Source organism: Camelina sativa, chromosome 16 (assembly GCF_030686135.1).
Source record: "Camelina sativa cultivar CO46 ecotype springtype chromosome 16, ASM3068613v1".
Taxonomy (NCBI): domain Eukaryota; kingdom Viridiplantae; phylum Streptophyta; class Magnoliopsida; order Brassicales; family Brassicaceae; genus Camelina; species Camelina sativa.
Genome location: NC_141895.1, coordinates 21804197 through 21819163, shown reverse-complemented (window position 1 = coordinate 21819163; position 14967 = coordinate 21804197). Strand labels below are relative to the sequence as shown.

The window sequence follows — 14967 nt, the reverse complement described above, 5'->3', positions numbered from 1 at the left end:
TTAATTTCGGACACGTAGGAGTGTTATTACCCCGTCACACTAAACACATGTGTAATTCCCCTAATTTCTCGGGGCTCTTAATAGCGCGCGTGAGCTCAAAGCGCGTGTGTCTACGCGATTCTCGCGACTCAAAAAAAAAAAAAAATTGCTTCCTAGGGTTTGTGTTTCGTCGTTGCAATCTCAGTTGAATGTTCATGAACCACCGATCCTAAAATCTCTCACACGATCTTTCGATTCCTTGTTTGAAATCTACAGTATTGGCGCTCAAACCCTAGAAAAACCCTAAATTTTCGTTTCGGAGAAATCGTCAACGAGTGCAATGGCGTCTGGTCCTATAACCGGTGGTGGTGTTCCGAAGACGAAGCATAAATGGAGTGATAGCGGAAACAAAAGCCAGAAACGATCGAGACCCACGACGGTGAGACCGGTTCCGCTCGTGTCTCCGTCTAATTCGTTTGGTTCGGAGGATAACCATCAGATGATGAAGATAAGTTTGAGCTCAATTTCTAAGCTTGAAGTTAGGAACTTGAAGCGGAAACTAATGGCTGAGCTTGAAGAAGTTAGGAGCTTGATTAAACGGCTCGAACCACAAGGTAACTTCTCCGGCGGTTTCGGACTTGGGTCCGGGGAACTACCACCTCTGTCGAACAAGAAAGTGAAAACAGCAGCAAACGGTGGTAAGAAGGGTGGTGGTGGAGTACACGGAGCAGCAGCTGCTACTGATAAAGGTACGGTTCAGATTTTGAAGAGCTGCAACAATTTGCTTACGAAATTGATGAAGCATAAGTCTGGATGGGTTTTCAATACTCCTGTTGATATCGTTAGGCTTGGTTTACATGATTATCACAATATAATCAAGAAGCCTATGGATTTGGGAACAGTGAAGACTAGGTTGAGTAAGAGTTGGTATAAGTCGCCTTTGGAGTTTGCTGAGGATGTTAGACTTACTTTTAACAATGCAATGCTGTATAATCCTGTTGGGCATGATGTGCATAGTATGGCTGGGATTTTGTTGAACTTGTTTGAAGAGAAATGGGCGCCGCTTGAAAAGCAGTATGAGTTACTTAATAGGAGGCAAACACCAGTCCGTGATATTGATTTCCATGCTCCTGTTTCAACGAACACTTATAGTGTAGAGCGATTACCGTTACGTGCTCCGTCACGTTCCTCGTCTCCTATTCCTCCTCCACCACCTAAAGTAGTTGAAAATAGGATTTTGGAGAGAGCAGAATCGATGACAAACCCAGTGGAACCTGCAGTTCTAACTGTTGTACTCGAGAAGAAGCCTGAAGAAGAGGAGGCGTCTGGAAACAGGGACTTGACATTTGACGAGAAGCGGAGTCTTAGTGAGGACCTTCAGGAATTACCTTATGACAAGCTTGAGGCAGTTGTGCAGATTATAAAGAAGAGTAATCCAGAACTCGCTCAACAAGACGATGAGATTGAGTTAGATATTGATAGTCTTGATCTCGAAACGCTTTGGGAGCTTTACAGATTCGTCACTGAATATAAGAAGAGCTTGAGCAAGGAAAAGGAGGAACTGGCATTGGGCTCCGAAAGAGATGCTGAATCTGTTCACAATAGTGTCCAAGAACCGGTGAGAGCATATATCTAATTGTTATTCACTTCTCTTACTTCTTCCATATAACTTGTACTAGGCTAATACTATCATGTTTCTCTTCCATCTTCGCAGAGCACTCTAACAACTGGCCTTAAGTCCCCAAAAGGTACTGAATTATGTGAGATTTTGATTCATAAGATAGTATCAAACTCTACTATATTAGTCTTTTAGCCCCACTGCAATAACTCTTCTTTAATTTGTTTTTAACACTTGAAAAGGTCATGTGGCATCCCCTGTTCGACAAGAAGTAAATGCTGGTGGATCAAGTAGTTCTAACAGTTCTAGTAGTGGCTCAGGCTCGTGTTCTAGTGGTAAATGTTAAAACTGGTTTAGTGTTCTTTCCTTATCAACATCACATTTCCAAACCAGTTTTACTCACATTCCTCATTTGTTATGCAGATTCTGATAGCGACAGCTCAGGGCATGGATCTGATAACGGTAATTAACCAAGATTGTGGAAGTATTTAGCATAGGTTGGAGCCATCACCTTGTCAAACTTTTTGCATCTCTTTCAGTAGCAAAGCTAGGTTGCCTTTTTTTTCCAGCCTTTTCCCCATCGGATTGTTTCTGTATTAGGTTCTTGTCAACTGTACAGAAAAGTGAACGTTTGAAGTGTTTTGTTTCGGCCTTGTCATCAAGTGAACAGGCTTGTTCTAAACTTCTTAATTGTTTTGTGGTTGTTACGTTCATAATTGCTCTCCATAGCCATTACTGAATTTTCTTCGGTGACTAGTTTTGCTGGGCCAGATCAGAGAAATAGTTTATCCTCAAATCCAAGCGGAGACCTTGTGTAAAAGTGTTTTTTTTTTTTTAGTTTCTATCATATCACCCTATTTAGATCCAATTAACAAAAAAAGGGACATGCTACCTAATGTAGAAGGATCACCAACTGGTGGTTGCGTGTAACAAAGTTATTTTTTGATGCTTGTACGTGAAGATATTTGCTTCTTTCAAACATCCAACATAGATTCATGAGCTCAAACAGCAAGAAGAAGAAGTTGTAAAAGAGCTAATTGTTCAGTTAAGTCTGTTTCAAATGTCGATACAAACTTCAACAGATTCACGGATTATTCAATCCATCTTCCAAGTTGTGCTTGTTAGTCTTCTAGTTCTAGGATCCGTGAGGTGGATCCTTGATGAACTCAAGAGTAACGAAAGTCGAATATTCCAACTCTATGGTTTCAGACAAAGAGAGGCAGTGTTCGTCACCAAAGAGGATCAGCTTGATGAGAGCTGCAATGTCTTTGAAGGACAATGGGTTTGGGACAATGTCTCTTATCCTCTTTATAAAGAGAAGAGCTGTCCTTATTTAGTCAAACAAACAACATGTCAACGAAACGGACGGCCTGATTCTTACTACCAAAACTGGAGATGGAAACCAAACTCATGCGACTTGCCAAGGTAAGAAAGAAAAAGCATATGTTGTGATTCTTGCGAAGCCAAACTTGAGCAATGTTTTAAAATCTCTGAGATGTTTCAGGTTCGATGCTTTGAAACTATTGGACGTGTTGAGAAACCAAAGACTGATGTTCATAGGAGACTCGGTGCAAAGAAGCACTTTCGAGTCAATGGTCTGTATGGTACAATCAGTTATCCCTGACAACAAGAAGTCCTTTCACAGGATTCCTCCTATGAAGATCTTTAAAGCTGAGGTACATAAAAACTCATAATCCTAGGAATCAACATAATTGGTAAGAAAAGGTAAATATGGTTTCTTATACCAAAGTGTATGCAATTGATCAGGAATACAATGTATCCATCGAGTACTACTGGGCACCCTTCATCGTGGAATCAATTTCAGATCATGCAACTAATCATACAGTACACAAAAGGTTGGTAAACCTCGATGCCATTGAAAAACATAGCAAGAGCTGGGAAGGCGTTGATGTTCTAATCTTTGAGAGCTATGTATGGTGGATGCATCAACCTAAGATCAATGCAACGTAAGCTATTAAGCTATACAACGTATAAGCCATATTTGAATAGCTTGCATTGGAGAAAGAGACTAGAAGGAAAACTCATATATAGGCATATGCAGGTTTGGAGATACCAGTGAAGTCCGAGAGTACAATGTGACGACTGCTTATAAAATGGCGTTAGAAACATGGGCCAAGTGGTTTAAGACGAAGATCAATCCAGAGAAGCAAAGAGGTTTCTTCATGAGTATGTCTCCTACTCATCTATGGTATGTAACACTAACAGATTAAAGATCGTTATTAGAGACAAGGAGAGTGATTTTGGTGAGTGATGTTTTGCAGGAGCTGGGAGTGGAATCCAGGGAGCGATGGAACCTGTTATGATGAGTTATATCCAATACACAAACCATCATATTGGGGAACAGGATCAAATCAAGAAATCATGAAGATAGTTGGTGATGTTCTAAGCAGAGTTGGAGACAATGTCACGTTCCTGAACATTACAAAACTCTCAGAATATAGGAAAGATGGACATACAACTGTGTATGGAGAACGAAGAGGGAAGCTCTTGACTAAGGAACAGAGAGCTGATCCTAAAAACTATGGAGATTGCATCCACTGGTGTTTGCCAGGAGTTCCTGATACATGGAATGAGATTCTCTATGCATATTTGCTACGCAGTCACCGCAACTCCTTCTGATCCCTTCTTAGGGAGAGTGTCAAGCTCAAGTTTATGAAGTTTTACCAACAATGGGTTTTTGAAATTTTTTTTTTTTACTTTGGAGCAGATTTGAGAGCAAGAAACGATAGGATTAAATTTTTGGTTATTCACTGTCAAAAAAGCTTCAATCACAGAGCAGGTTAGCTCATTTATGTTTAAATAAGGTAACAGCCTAACAGGAGCCTCGCTCAAGATAAAAACACAGGGCCGATTTTAACTTGTACAATATATATGAAATGAAAAAATAATCTCACAATAGCTCCCACTGGGAATCTTCTGATTCAAGTAGGCGTGAGCTTTTGGAGTCGATGGCTTTCACTTGTTTAGAGTCTTCTTCTGTGGACAGATCAGAACCCATCTCCGCATCTCCAAACCAAATTGCAAGTTGCTCATATTCCTTCTCTCTTCTTCTTTTTGAAGTTAAAACATCCAAGATCTTTCTCTGCTGATTGTAGAAACAGGTAAAATTAGGCGATGAGAGATAATTAATGCTAAGGTTTTCTAAGGGGTTAGATCATTTAAGGATCATGTAAGCCAAAAATCAAGTCTAATATCAGTCAGAACAATCTGTAATCAAGATTAGCATTCACTAAGAAGAAAGTAAGTTTCAAGTTTATATCACAAAGAAATATCTAAGAGAAAGAGGGAGAAAGGAAATTAGAACCTTGAAGGATCTGAGTTTCTTAGTCCTAAGATGCATTGCATAAAGCACACTGTCGTCAACATACAAGGGGTCTTCTCGAGATTGCATGCTGTTTAATGCATTGGTATCCAATGGAGAAATGGTCTTAACACGCATTGCATTGTTGTCAACATACGAGGGGTCTTCTCGAAAATCAATGTGGTACAATGCATTGATATCCATTGGAGCAACATCAGATTTGTCATTCATCACATCTAACAAAAGAAAACGTGTGAGGAGACCTGTTGAAGGTTTTAAAACTTCTAAGTGAACCAGAAATGAGTAGAACTTTAAACAATAGAGAAAAGAGAAGCACCAACCCGCATTAGAGGATCTCATGTTTGCCACATTATCTTGAACAGGTCCATCTGCAATCTTGGTGGCGAGTGGATCATTCGGACTTGAATCATTGTCCATAAATATGCCAAGCGCAGGAAGTACAGGGTCATCATTACACTTTACTACTGTCCCAAAACTTTTCATAGAACTTTGAGTAGATTGAGATTCTGTGGAAACAATATCTCTGAACGATACATCTCCAACTTCTTCTACACTTTCCCCGCATGGAGAAACCGAAGGGTTTCCAGGAGAAACTTTATGAGGGATGAAAGTGTTAGTGATCCGAGACTCATCATCGGTAATTAATGGTTCTTCATCAGCAAGAGTAGTGGTTGATGTCAAATTAGCATCACAGTAGTCTTCAAGCAATGAAGATGTAGAAAGCATTTCTCCATCTGGCAAGGAGGATTTAACTCTAACTTCTTCTACTCTTTCCCCACCTGGGAAAACCGAAGAGCTTCCAGGAGAAGAGTTTTGAGTGGTTAATGTGTTGGTGATCTGAGACTCATCATCAGTAATTATTGATTCTTCATCACCAATAGTAGAGGCTGATGTCAGAGAAGTATTCCAATACTCTTCAAGCAGTGGAGATGTAGAGAGTATTTCTTGGTCAGATAAGGAGGAGGAGGCCGGTGAATTCTCCTTAAAACCATCTTCTTGAACTAAATTCTCATGCAAAATATCGCCTTGAACTCGTTCCTCAACAAGAACATGTTCTGAAATGTCAAAGTTCTGATGTGAAGGTGGATCAGAAGGACTTTTACAACTCGGTGAATCGAGTTCAAGGTCTTGCTGCACAGCAGAAGCTTCGGAAGAACTGTCCTCTGCAGCTTGCTTTGGTTGATCAGAAGGAATTTTACAACTCTGTGAATCAACAGGGTCATGGTCTTGCTGCAAAATAGAAGCTTCGGAAGAACTGTCCTCTGCAGCTTCCTTTGGTTGATCAGAAGGAGTTTTACAACTCGGTGAATCAACAGGGTCATGGTCTTGCTGCATAATAGAAGCTTCGGAAGAACTATCCTCTGCAGCTTCCTTTGGTTGATCAGAAAATTTCTGAGGTGTCAATGTGACTATTGTTTCTTCATCACCAACAGTAGTGGCTGATGTCAGATTAGCATCATGATACCCTTCAAGCAATGGAGATGTAGAGAGTGCTTCTCCATTAGGAAAGACCTGAGAATCTTCATCGGTAACTTCATCACCAATAATAGTGGCTGATGTCAGATTAGCATCATGATACTCTTCAAGCAATGAAGATGTAGAGTGTGTTTCTCCATCAGACAAGACCTGAGACTCTTCATCAGGAACTAATTGTTTTTCATCAACAAGAGTAGCATCACAGTCGTCTTCGAGCAACGGAGATGTAGAGAGTATATTTTCTCCATCAGGGAACGAGGAGGCTGATAAATTCTCTTGAAAAATATCTTCTTGAACTCGTATCTCAACCACAACATGTCCTGGCATGTCAAAGTTCTGATGGGACGGTGGATCAAAAAGACTCTCACATCGAGGTGAAGCAACACGATCATCATGGTGTTGCTTCACATTATAAGATACAGAAGAACGGCCCTGTTCTGCTACTTCCTCACTTGGTTTCAAACAAAGCGTGCTCTGTTCCAACATAAGAAAACCATAACTTAATATCTCTACTCTCTAAAAACATCATTACCCTAGAATCAATATGACAATCAAACAATCAATGGACTTACGTACGTACCTGAGTAGTGAAAGAGTCTACCTCAACAAGTAAGGTTTCCAACTTGTTGTAGATTTTACCAAACCATGCTCTTCCTTTAGATTCTAGTCCCATGATGATGGCTCACGCTAACCTGAGAATTTTGACATCATAGCTAGTTCTCAAAATCATATAGAAGATATGAATAATTTTAGAAAAGAGAAAATATATATAGACAACTCTCTCGAATTTTGTGACCAAAGCACGATCATCGGTGAAAAAGAGAAACTCGTATATAGACCGACATTAGGATTACATCAGGTAAAGTTCTCATATCTTTGAGACGAAAAACACAGAATGAGATGAAAGTAAAACAAACCCAAAAATTCAAAGTACACACATACATAGATGATGAGATAAGGAAGGAAAGATATGAGAATTTTTTTACCTGAGAAACTGAGAAGAAGGAAAGACTACAACAACAACAACAACAACAACATAGGAAGCAACGAGAGAAAGAAGAGAAAAACATAATCAAACAACAATTAATAAATATAGCTTTATATCAAGATTTTTTCATTAATTAATCTTTTTAAAAGTCAATATGGATTCCGGTCTAGTATGGGCCTCAAATTTAAGACTAACGGGCTTTAAATATAAGGCCTCAATGTAAGTCAAAATGGGTCATGAATCATGCACACGCCACAAGTGGACAAAAAACATGATCATGTGTATGCATACGTCTCGTTGAAGAATGATCCAAAAATAAGAAGACGTGGACTATGCCGCCACGTGGAATAAAGAGGCATGGGTCTTTTACGATAAATCTTACATTGGGGAGTGTGCATCTGGATTGATCCCTCTCCATCATTCCTTCCATCCTGAAACTTTTTTTTTTTTTTTTTTTAATATAATCTTGTTGAAAATTCCATTCACATTCTATGATGTGTGTGTGTGTGTATATATATATACATGCAACTCTCTCTATACGAACATAATATAAATACATATTAGTATATTCACCTACATATCCGATTATTCATAGACACATTGTTAGAGATCGATCATATAGAGAGATTGACATGGCGACTTCCACCTTCTCTTCTCGTGGTGCACAAACCATGAACACCATGTTCGTCAAGTAAGTTTACCCCTTACCTATATATTGTTGAGTTGAGCAAATGCATTTTTGTTTTGTCTATGCTAATCTTCTCTCTATTGTCTTCGGAAAAATCTATTCATAAAGCTATGATTATTATTTGACGAAATAAAAGTTGTGTGATTGTTTAGTTAGTGTCATGTCATATATTAACACATGCAATTGCATACATATATATATATATAGACCGATGCTTAGGAAATCGATTCACAAGAAGAGTGCATCGCACGACATAGTGAGGGAGACGGCCAAGACTGAAGGCTCCGGCGCCGGAGAGGAAGCGAAAACGATGAGAGGCTTCTACGGCGCCGGAGAGACGTCGTCACCGGCGACTAGTTGGGTGCCACATGAAGGTACGGGTATATACTATCCAAAAGGGCATGAGAAGGTGATGCAAGATGTGCCTCCTCCTCCAGCTGGCAGCCACGCGGACGAGCTCGTTAATTGGTTTTCCTAACTAATTGTCCAGTGAAACTCTCATCATGTCATCTCCATCTCTCTATATTGTTGTCTTATTGTTGTATTGTAAGGGGAAAACCTTAAAATATATATATATATATATATATGTAATTAATTAAGTTGATATATGTATTGTTGTCATGTAACCGATGATAATGAATAAATTAATGATGGTTATAAGATTGAGTTCTTCTTCTTCAAAATGACCAACTAAAGCTTTTGTTTACAATGTTTAGTGTCAAGCTTTATCCAAAAAACCCACCAAACAAGCTTTATGCAAGTAGTAACAAGTGGGACCAAAACTAGAGTCTTTGACTTCAAGAACCACAGAATCAAGCCAGTTCACTATCAGACAAGCACACAAGAATGGATTTTAAGAACAAATGGCTCTTACTTCTTCAAAATCCTATCTTGGGTAAGAAAAGTATAAATCTTTTTTATTTAATTGGGAGAAAAAAAGGTGGAAGCTTTTAATTTTTGGGGGTGGTTTAATGGCGCTTACAAACATATCTTTGCGTTTCAAGTTTCCACCTTTACAATCATCTTCCTCTTCCACATTCAACACTTTAATCACTCCCAGAAAACTCTCTTCGCTCGTTTGCTCCAAACCCTCTTCTAATGACGGTGGCGCAAAGCCGCGGAAGAAGTTATCGGAGCAGTCGTCGTGGGAAGTAAAAGATTCGGAAGGGAAAGATTATCTCTATAGGCTTGGCGCGGAGGCTGATAATGTTAACATAGCTGTGGGAGCACGAAGCGGCATGATCGATGATGTATTCATTGGAGACTTCCTTGGCAAAGATTGTAAAGTCTCTTCTTTTTTCAAAAAAAAAAAATCCGATTTTTTGGATTTTGGTTAAGTTTACTAATACCCCAATTTTGACTCTTATTGTGGAGTTGACAAAGTTGTTAATTTGCAGCTGATATTGTGTTTGATTACCGTCAGAAGGCGACGAGGTCATTTGAACATCTTCAAGGAGATTATTACATTGCCCCGTCGTTCCTGGTAACCCATTTAGTCTTTACAAGAGCAGCATTGTTAGTCTCTTGTTTGGATGCTTTTAGAATTGAATCCAATGCTTTAAATTGTGGTAATGTGTTACCAAGTTTCTTATAACATGTGTCTTCTTTCTTGACAGGATAAAGTTGGTAAGTTATCTTCAACTGTAAGCCTTGGTGAAGTCATGGATAACAAGTTGGACGATAAGTTTTTATATTTGGATTGCCTAACAGTCTGGAACTTTTGATTCATTTGTGATGTTTCTATCTTCCTTATGGTTTACCTTAACATGTCGATTTTCGTTTGATTTCTGTAGCGGTCCACATTGTGAAGAACTACCTTGCTCCTTCTTTAAATATAAAAATCCCATTGATCTTAGGTAACGATTGCCTTGTGCTTCTCTGTTTAGTACCAGTGTTTGAAACTTTGCTACCACCTCTTGATTCTTGCGGGATTTTTTGGGCTGACTAGGTATCTGGGGAGGTAAAGGACAAGGCAAAACGTTTCAAACTGAACTTATATTCAAAACCATGGGAGTTGAGCCAGTTATAATGTCTGCAGGAGAGTTGGAATCCGATAGAGCTGGTGATTTCTCCAACTTTGTTTACTCTCATATTGCCGGGTCTATGTCCTCCTAGGACTTGGTTTCTTTCACTGACCATCGTGCTATCGAAAGTTCTGACTTTCGTAATATTCTGTTACAGGGGAACCGGGAAGACTCATACGTGACCGCTATCGAACAGCTTCACAAGTCATTCAAAATCAAGTTATAATCTAATCTTATCATTTGCAGTCTTGCTACACCTTAGTTATCTTTGGCATGAACGTTGATGATGACTTGTAATGCAGGGGAAGATGAGTGTTCTCATGATCAATGATATTGATGCTGGCCTTGGTAGATTTGGTAAAGAGCCATATTCCAGAAAACTTTGAGCGATGTTGTGACTGCTCTGCTCTTTTCTTTTTTCTTTTTCCGCTGAGGTGAATCTTAACCGAGTTTATTGCTCTCTTTTTAGGGGAAACACAAATGACAGTGAACAACCAGATAGTTGCCGGTACTCTGATGAATCTTGCGGATAATCCTACAAGGGTAAGTGTGGGACAAAACTGGAGAGAAGCTGACGTTGTCAACAGAGTTCCTCTTATTGTCACAGGGAATGATTTCTCTACACTGTATGCTCCACTGATCCGTGAAGGAAGAATGGAGAAGTTCTACTGGTAACTATAATACACAGCTTCCAATCCATTTTCCTGCAACTGAGAAATCTTTTCTGAAGTGTTTTGGTGCTGAAAAATATACAGGCAGCCAACTCGTGAAGATATCGTAAACATTGTTGGCAGAATGTATGAGAAAGATGGTATATCGCGGAAAGATGTTATAAGCATTGTAGATACATTTCCAAATCAAGGTAAATAATTTACTATCTCAACTGAGAATATACATAGGTACAGTTCCTTACCCTTTTCTATCTTTGTTGCCAGCACTTGACTTCTATGGTGCTTTGAGGTCACGCACATATGATAGGTCTATCCTTAAGGTAACTTAAGCTACGAATCAGCCGATAATAATTAGAACTCTGCAGTGAAATAGCTAATCTCTTTGTTGTTATAGTGGGTAGAGGAAGCTGGAGGAATGGAGACTCTAGGGAAAACTCTTCTCAGACGTAAAAAGACCGAAGCTGTTCCTCAATTCATTCCCCCTGAGGTAAATGCTTACAGGCTTCTCAGTGATCTTTCTCTCAAAACTTTTAAGCTTTGGCTCCGCTTAAGATTTATGATATGGTGTGAACAGCAAACGATGGAAGCATTGCTTGAATCAGGATACTCACTGATAAAGGAACAAAAGCTCATCATGGAAACAAAGCTGTCCAGGGAGTACATGAAGAACATGGATGATTAATACCAAATACCAAACAAACATTGATTCATTCTTACAGTGAGTTTCAGTGAACAGAAAATGTTACAAAAAGCTTAAAACATAACCAAATCGCTTTATAGAGTTTGTTTTTACCAAAACCATAAGCATTGAACCTAAAGCCGATGTGGTGCCAGTACATAGATTAGATGTGTATGCATCGTCACATAACATGCAATACTTTCAACAACGGCAACCACTTTTACCTAACGAAGAAGAACAAAAGCCACCAGTTTTGTACTTTGCTACACACATGAGAATCTATGTCTTATGACAATGGAAAATGATTTCAACGGATTGTGTGGATTAAAAAAACAGTCTCAGATCATCCAAATGAACCACGACATTGCTCCGATCCACACAGACATTTCCTTTTTCCTTGTAAAAAGCTCCCATCTCTGGCCTCAGAAACCCCATAATCATAAGTCAATTCTGCCATTGGAGGAATGTGACGCATGGCAAAGAAAGCAATGTGGATAACCGACTCACCGTTTCCTTCACAGACAATTGGCTGCCAAAAAACATTGGGGGAGCAACTATGGTTCATGAACCGAGCGACATTACCAAATTTCTTGGCACTGATTAGGACTGGTGATGGGAGATCAAATTCCTCGGGAACTTCATCTGAAGGGTCCTCATCTACTAGTGCAGGCTCATAATTCCACTTGAACGAGTTATAAACACGTGATGTATCAAAAACATACTCATCCTCATCTTGATACACTCTAAGCCTGCCTATGTCTTTGACCTCACCAGCATATTCACATATGAAAGAACCAGCACGGATGGAATCCCACGAACGTAAACCCCAACCACGATTTTCTGTCTTAAACACTTCCAAGAAGGATTTTAATCCTGTCTGAATCACTTTGTTTTTGCAGTTGGCATGACATGGACACGTTGGGCCACATTCATATATCATAGGTCTCCGAGACACTAGCATAACCCCATTAAGGTAAGGGAGATCACCACCATTTTTTCTGATACAAGAGCAGTTAAGATCTCCTGGTGAACATGAGCCACTGCAGGAACAGCCAATTGCAGGTGGAGTTAGTTTAAAGGACTCCGAGTATTTTAGAGAGGAGATATAGGTAAAATAAGCAGGCCCCCTCTCCTCATCAACATCATTCACAAGCGAAACAGGTTTACTTTCAACTCCTGAAGTGAGATCTGGAAGGATAAGGCCTGGTCTTGTAGTCAAACCTTCCCGCCACTTTTGAACAGATTTCCAGACACCAAAAGCAGGTGGTTGACCAGGGAGTCTCACCAATTTATATTTAAATGTGTTGCAACCAGATTTGCCTTTCTCTACCCATGACTCTGAGATCGAATAAAGTCCATCGTAGATATAGATCTTTCCTGTCTTAGTAGCTGCATCCTCCTCCCCTCTTATGACTCTTACTCCATTGCCTTTCCTCAAACTTTTCTCTAATGCTAGATTACCCCTTTCAAGCTTTTGATCAGATGCTTGTCCATTCTTGTCTGCATTGCCACCTTGTCCACTGTAAATTAAGGACTCAGGATCCTGGGCGTCACCGTCATAACGTCCAGCGGAAACAATGCTAGTTGCTAAAGGCTCTTCACCTGAGCCAACCTTACTAGTTATATAGTCAATGCCAGCCATAGTCTGCATGTGAAGACCCACTAAACACATCTCTATCCGGGAAAAGAAGATATCTCCAACCTCGATTCCAGGAACCGTTCCAACTCTCTTCTTCATGTTTGTCCGCACCCCATTGCTCATCAGAGTACCTGCAGCTTTCGAAGTGGCTGCCTTTGCATAATCTACTTGGCTGAGCCGCCTCCTAACTGCATCAAAACGCGTCAATACACTACTTACTAAGTACCCATTTCCATCTTCTCGCTCTGCTGCACTGATCCCACTGTCAAAATCTGCAGTAAATCTTTTCACTACCTGAACATCCAAATTCGTCTCTTTGGCCGCAGTCTGCTTCTCTTTTTTCTTCACATTACCACTTCCCTTAGGTCGACCAACTCCTCTTTTAGTTGCACTGGAGCTGCTGGGGCCATTTGATTCAGTAGGTGTTCTATAGGACCGAAGAGGTGGAACAAACGATGGAGGAGGTGTGTCTTGAGTTTGGTTGAGATCAGGAGTATCTTGCGTTGGTTGTTGTGCTCCAAAGGGATAGAAAGGAGAATACTCAGATGAAGAAGGACCAAAAGGTGGACAACCAACAAAAGGTGGACCTTGGTTACCATTTGGAAAAACAGGTTTCAAACTTCGCAGTGGTTTTACATCTAGCACTATTGACTTGTCATAATGGTTAGGATTTGGAACAGTATGATTGACCCCTGGAACTCCTTCCATTGCTAGATAAGCTCCTGTCGAAGTAAGAAAAATGGATAAAGGATCAACATTTGGATAATGAGCTCTAAAAGTGGAAAGAGAGTTTACAAAGAGTCAGTTACTGCAAAAGCAGTTCATCCAAGACCATTACACAAACGAATCCATTTACAAATAAATTAACAATCAGTTCCCAAAATGCAAACTTTGCTATCAGAAAACAAGCAAAGTATCACTCGAAACATAAAAAAGCCTTTTTCACAGAATCTAAATGCATCTAAAAGCGCTTCGTAAGGAAAGGAACACAGAGAGGTTCCCTTGTTCTTTTACTTCATAACTTCATACATTTAGTTTTCACCCAAAATGTAACAAATCATCAGCTTAGAAGACAAAATCATTAGAGCCCACTAATTCTAAACACCACCAAAACCTTTCATGCTAAGGGCAAAACGAAAAAAATAACATCCTTTTGTTACATCAAAATCCCTAATTTTTATTTAGATTCGTAAGAAATCAAGCTAATTCATAAACAGCACCGCCGTAACTAGACGAACCCTTAGTCCAGAAACTGGAAAAATATTAATTTTAGATTCACCAACAAAAACGAAAACAGTATCCAGCGTGCAACATTCGTATCTACATATTCCAGATTTCAACTTAAACACGAAAAGAACAAAAAAAAAGAAGAAGAAAGAATCAGATTGTCACCATTACCAACCTCAAGAAGCTGAGAATAAAAAGAATTTAAAAAGGCTCCGAGAATTAGAGAGAGGGGAGAGAAGAGACCTTTGAGGATGATGAATGAAAGAGAGAGAGAGAGAGAGTGAAAAAAAGCAAGAGAGAGAGACGCCTTTCTTTAAAGCATTTTTTGAGATTTGACTATTTTGCTCAGATGAAATAAGCATAGACGTTACTGTTTTGTTACAGAGTACACGGTCCGTTAGATTCACGTTTGCGTCATCTCCGCCGTCAAAACACGTTCAGTGCCTTGAAAAAGATGATATTTTCTTACACAACCTATCCTCCTTACCTCTCTTTTTATTCTTCTTTCGGTTGTCGTGTAACCATTTCAAAATATTTTGTCTGTATCCTCCACGGTTCCACCAATTTACCAATGAGCTATGCACAACAATCTATAAAAACCGATCTTGGTTTTTCCAAAAGATGTTTCAATATAT

At 39.6% G+C, this 14967-nt stretch overlaps 6 protein-coding genes across 13 annotated transcripts; 4 read left to right on the top strand and 2 right to left on the bottom strand.

Annotated features, from left to right (window-relative positions):
- The first annotated feature begins 53 nt into the window (after positions 1-53).
- LOC104751169 (transcription factor GTE3, chloroplastic) lies at positions 54-2310 on the top strand. The gene is made up of 4 exons (XM_010473067.3): positions 54-1597; positions 1694-1727; positions 1840-1932; positions 2021-2310. The coding sequence occupies exons 1-4, from the start codon at positions 320-322 to the stop codon at positions 2065-2067; spliced, it is 1452 nt and encodes a 483-aa protein (XP_010471369.2). The 5' UTR covers positions 54-319; the 3' UTR covers positions 2068-2310.
- Positions 2311-2482: 172 nt separating this feature from the next.
- LOC104751166 (protein trichome birefringence-like 31) lies at positions 2483-4418 on the top strand. The gene is made up of 5 exons (XM_010473060.3): positions 2483-3022; positions 3102-3273; positions 3365-3564; positions 3660-3806; positions 3880-4418. The coding sequence occupies exons 1-5, from the start codon at positions 2658-2660 to the stop codon at positions 4235-4237; spliced, it is 1242 nt and encodes a 413-aa protein (XP_010471362.1). The 5' UTR covers positions 2483-2657; the 3' UTR covers positions 4238-4418.
- LOC104751168 (uncharacterized) lies at positions 4345-7490 on the bottom strand. 4 transcript variants are annotated; one of them, XM_010473065.3, is made up of 5 exons: positions 7403-7490; positions 6997-7108; positions 5261-6890; positions 4923-5155; positions 4345-4700 (listed from the first exon to the last, which is right to left on the bottom strand). In XM_010473065.3, the coding sequence occupies exons 2-5, from the start codon at positions 7087-7089 to the stop codon at positions 4509-4511; spliced, it is 2148 nt and encodes a 715-aa protein (XP_010471367.2). In that variant the 5' UTR covers positions 7090-7108; positions 7403-7490; the 3' UTR covers positions 4345-4508. The 4 variants fall into 4 exon arrangements, with proteins under 4 accessions (XP_010471367.2, XP_010471365.2, XP_010471366.2 ...); XM_010473063.3 differs by having other exon boundaries at positions 4923-5182; positions 7403-7486; XM_010473064.3 differs by having other exon boundaries at positions 4345-4703; positions 7403-7486.
- A 427-nt stretch (positions 7491-7917) lies between these two features.
- Positions 7918-8754, top strand: LOC104751165 (uncharacterized). Its single transcript, XM_010473059.3, has 2 exons — positions 7918-8095; positions 8300-8754. The coding sequence occupies exons 1-2, from the start codon at positions 8037-8039 to the stop codon at positions 8568-8570; spliced, it is 330 nt and encodes a 109-aa protein (XP_010471361.1). The 5' UTR covers positions 7918-8036; the 3' UTR covers positions 8571-8754.
- A 26-nt stretch (positions 8755-8780) lies between these two features.
- Positions 8781-11585, top strand: LOC104751163 (ribulose bisphosphate carboxylase/oxygenase activase, chloroplastic). Of its 3 annotated transcripts, XM_010473057.3 has the most exons (12): positions 8781-9373; positions 9490-9575; positions 9709-9718; positions 9886-9948; positions 10041-10154; positions 10274-10335; positions 10419-10473; positions 10586-10787; positions 10872-10978; positions 11052-11107; positions 11182-11274; positions 11362-11585. In XM_010473057.3, exons 1-12 carry the CDS (start codon positions 9064-9066, stop codon positions 11467-11469), a joined length of 1266 nt encoding a protein of 421 aa, XP_010471359.1. In that variant the 5' UTR covers positions 8781-9063; the 3' UTR covers positions 11470-11585. The 3 variants fall into 3 exon arrangements, with proteins under 3 accessions (XP_010471359.1, XP_087346307.1, XP_087346308.1); XM_087490181.1 differs by having other exon boundaries at positions 11182-11585; XM_087490182.1 differs by lacking the exon at positions 9709-9718 and having other exon boundaries at positions 8975-9373.
- On the bottom strand, positions 11466-14876 carry LOC104751164 (histone-lysine N-methyltransferase, H3 lysine-9 specific SUVH3). 3 transcript variants are annotated; one of them, XM_087490177.1, is made up of 2 exons: positions 14508-14876; positions 11466-13827 (listed from the first exon to the last, which is right to left on the bottom strand). In XM_087490177.1, the coding sequence occupies exon 2, from the start codon at positions 13811-13813 to the stop codon at positions 11810-11812; it is 2004 nt and encodes a 667-aa protein (XP_087346303.1). In that variant the 5' UTR covers positions 13814-13827; positions 14508-14876; the 3' UTR covers positions 11466-11809. The 3 variants fall into 3 exon arrangements, with proteins under 3 accessions (XP_087346303.1, XP_087346304.1, XP_087346305.1); XM_087490178.1 differs by having other exon boundaries at positions 14498-14807; XM_087490179.1 differs by having other exon boundaries at positions 14576-14679.
- Positions 14877-14967: the final 91 nt, after the last annotated feature.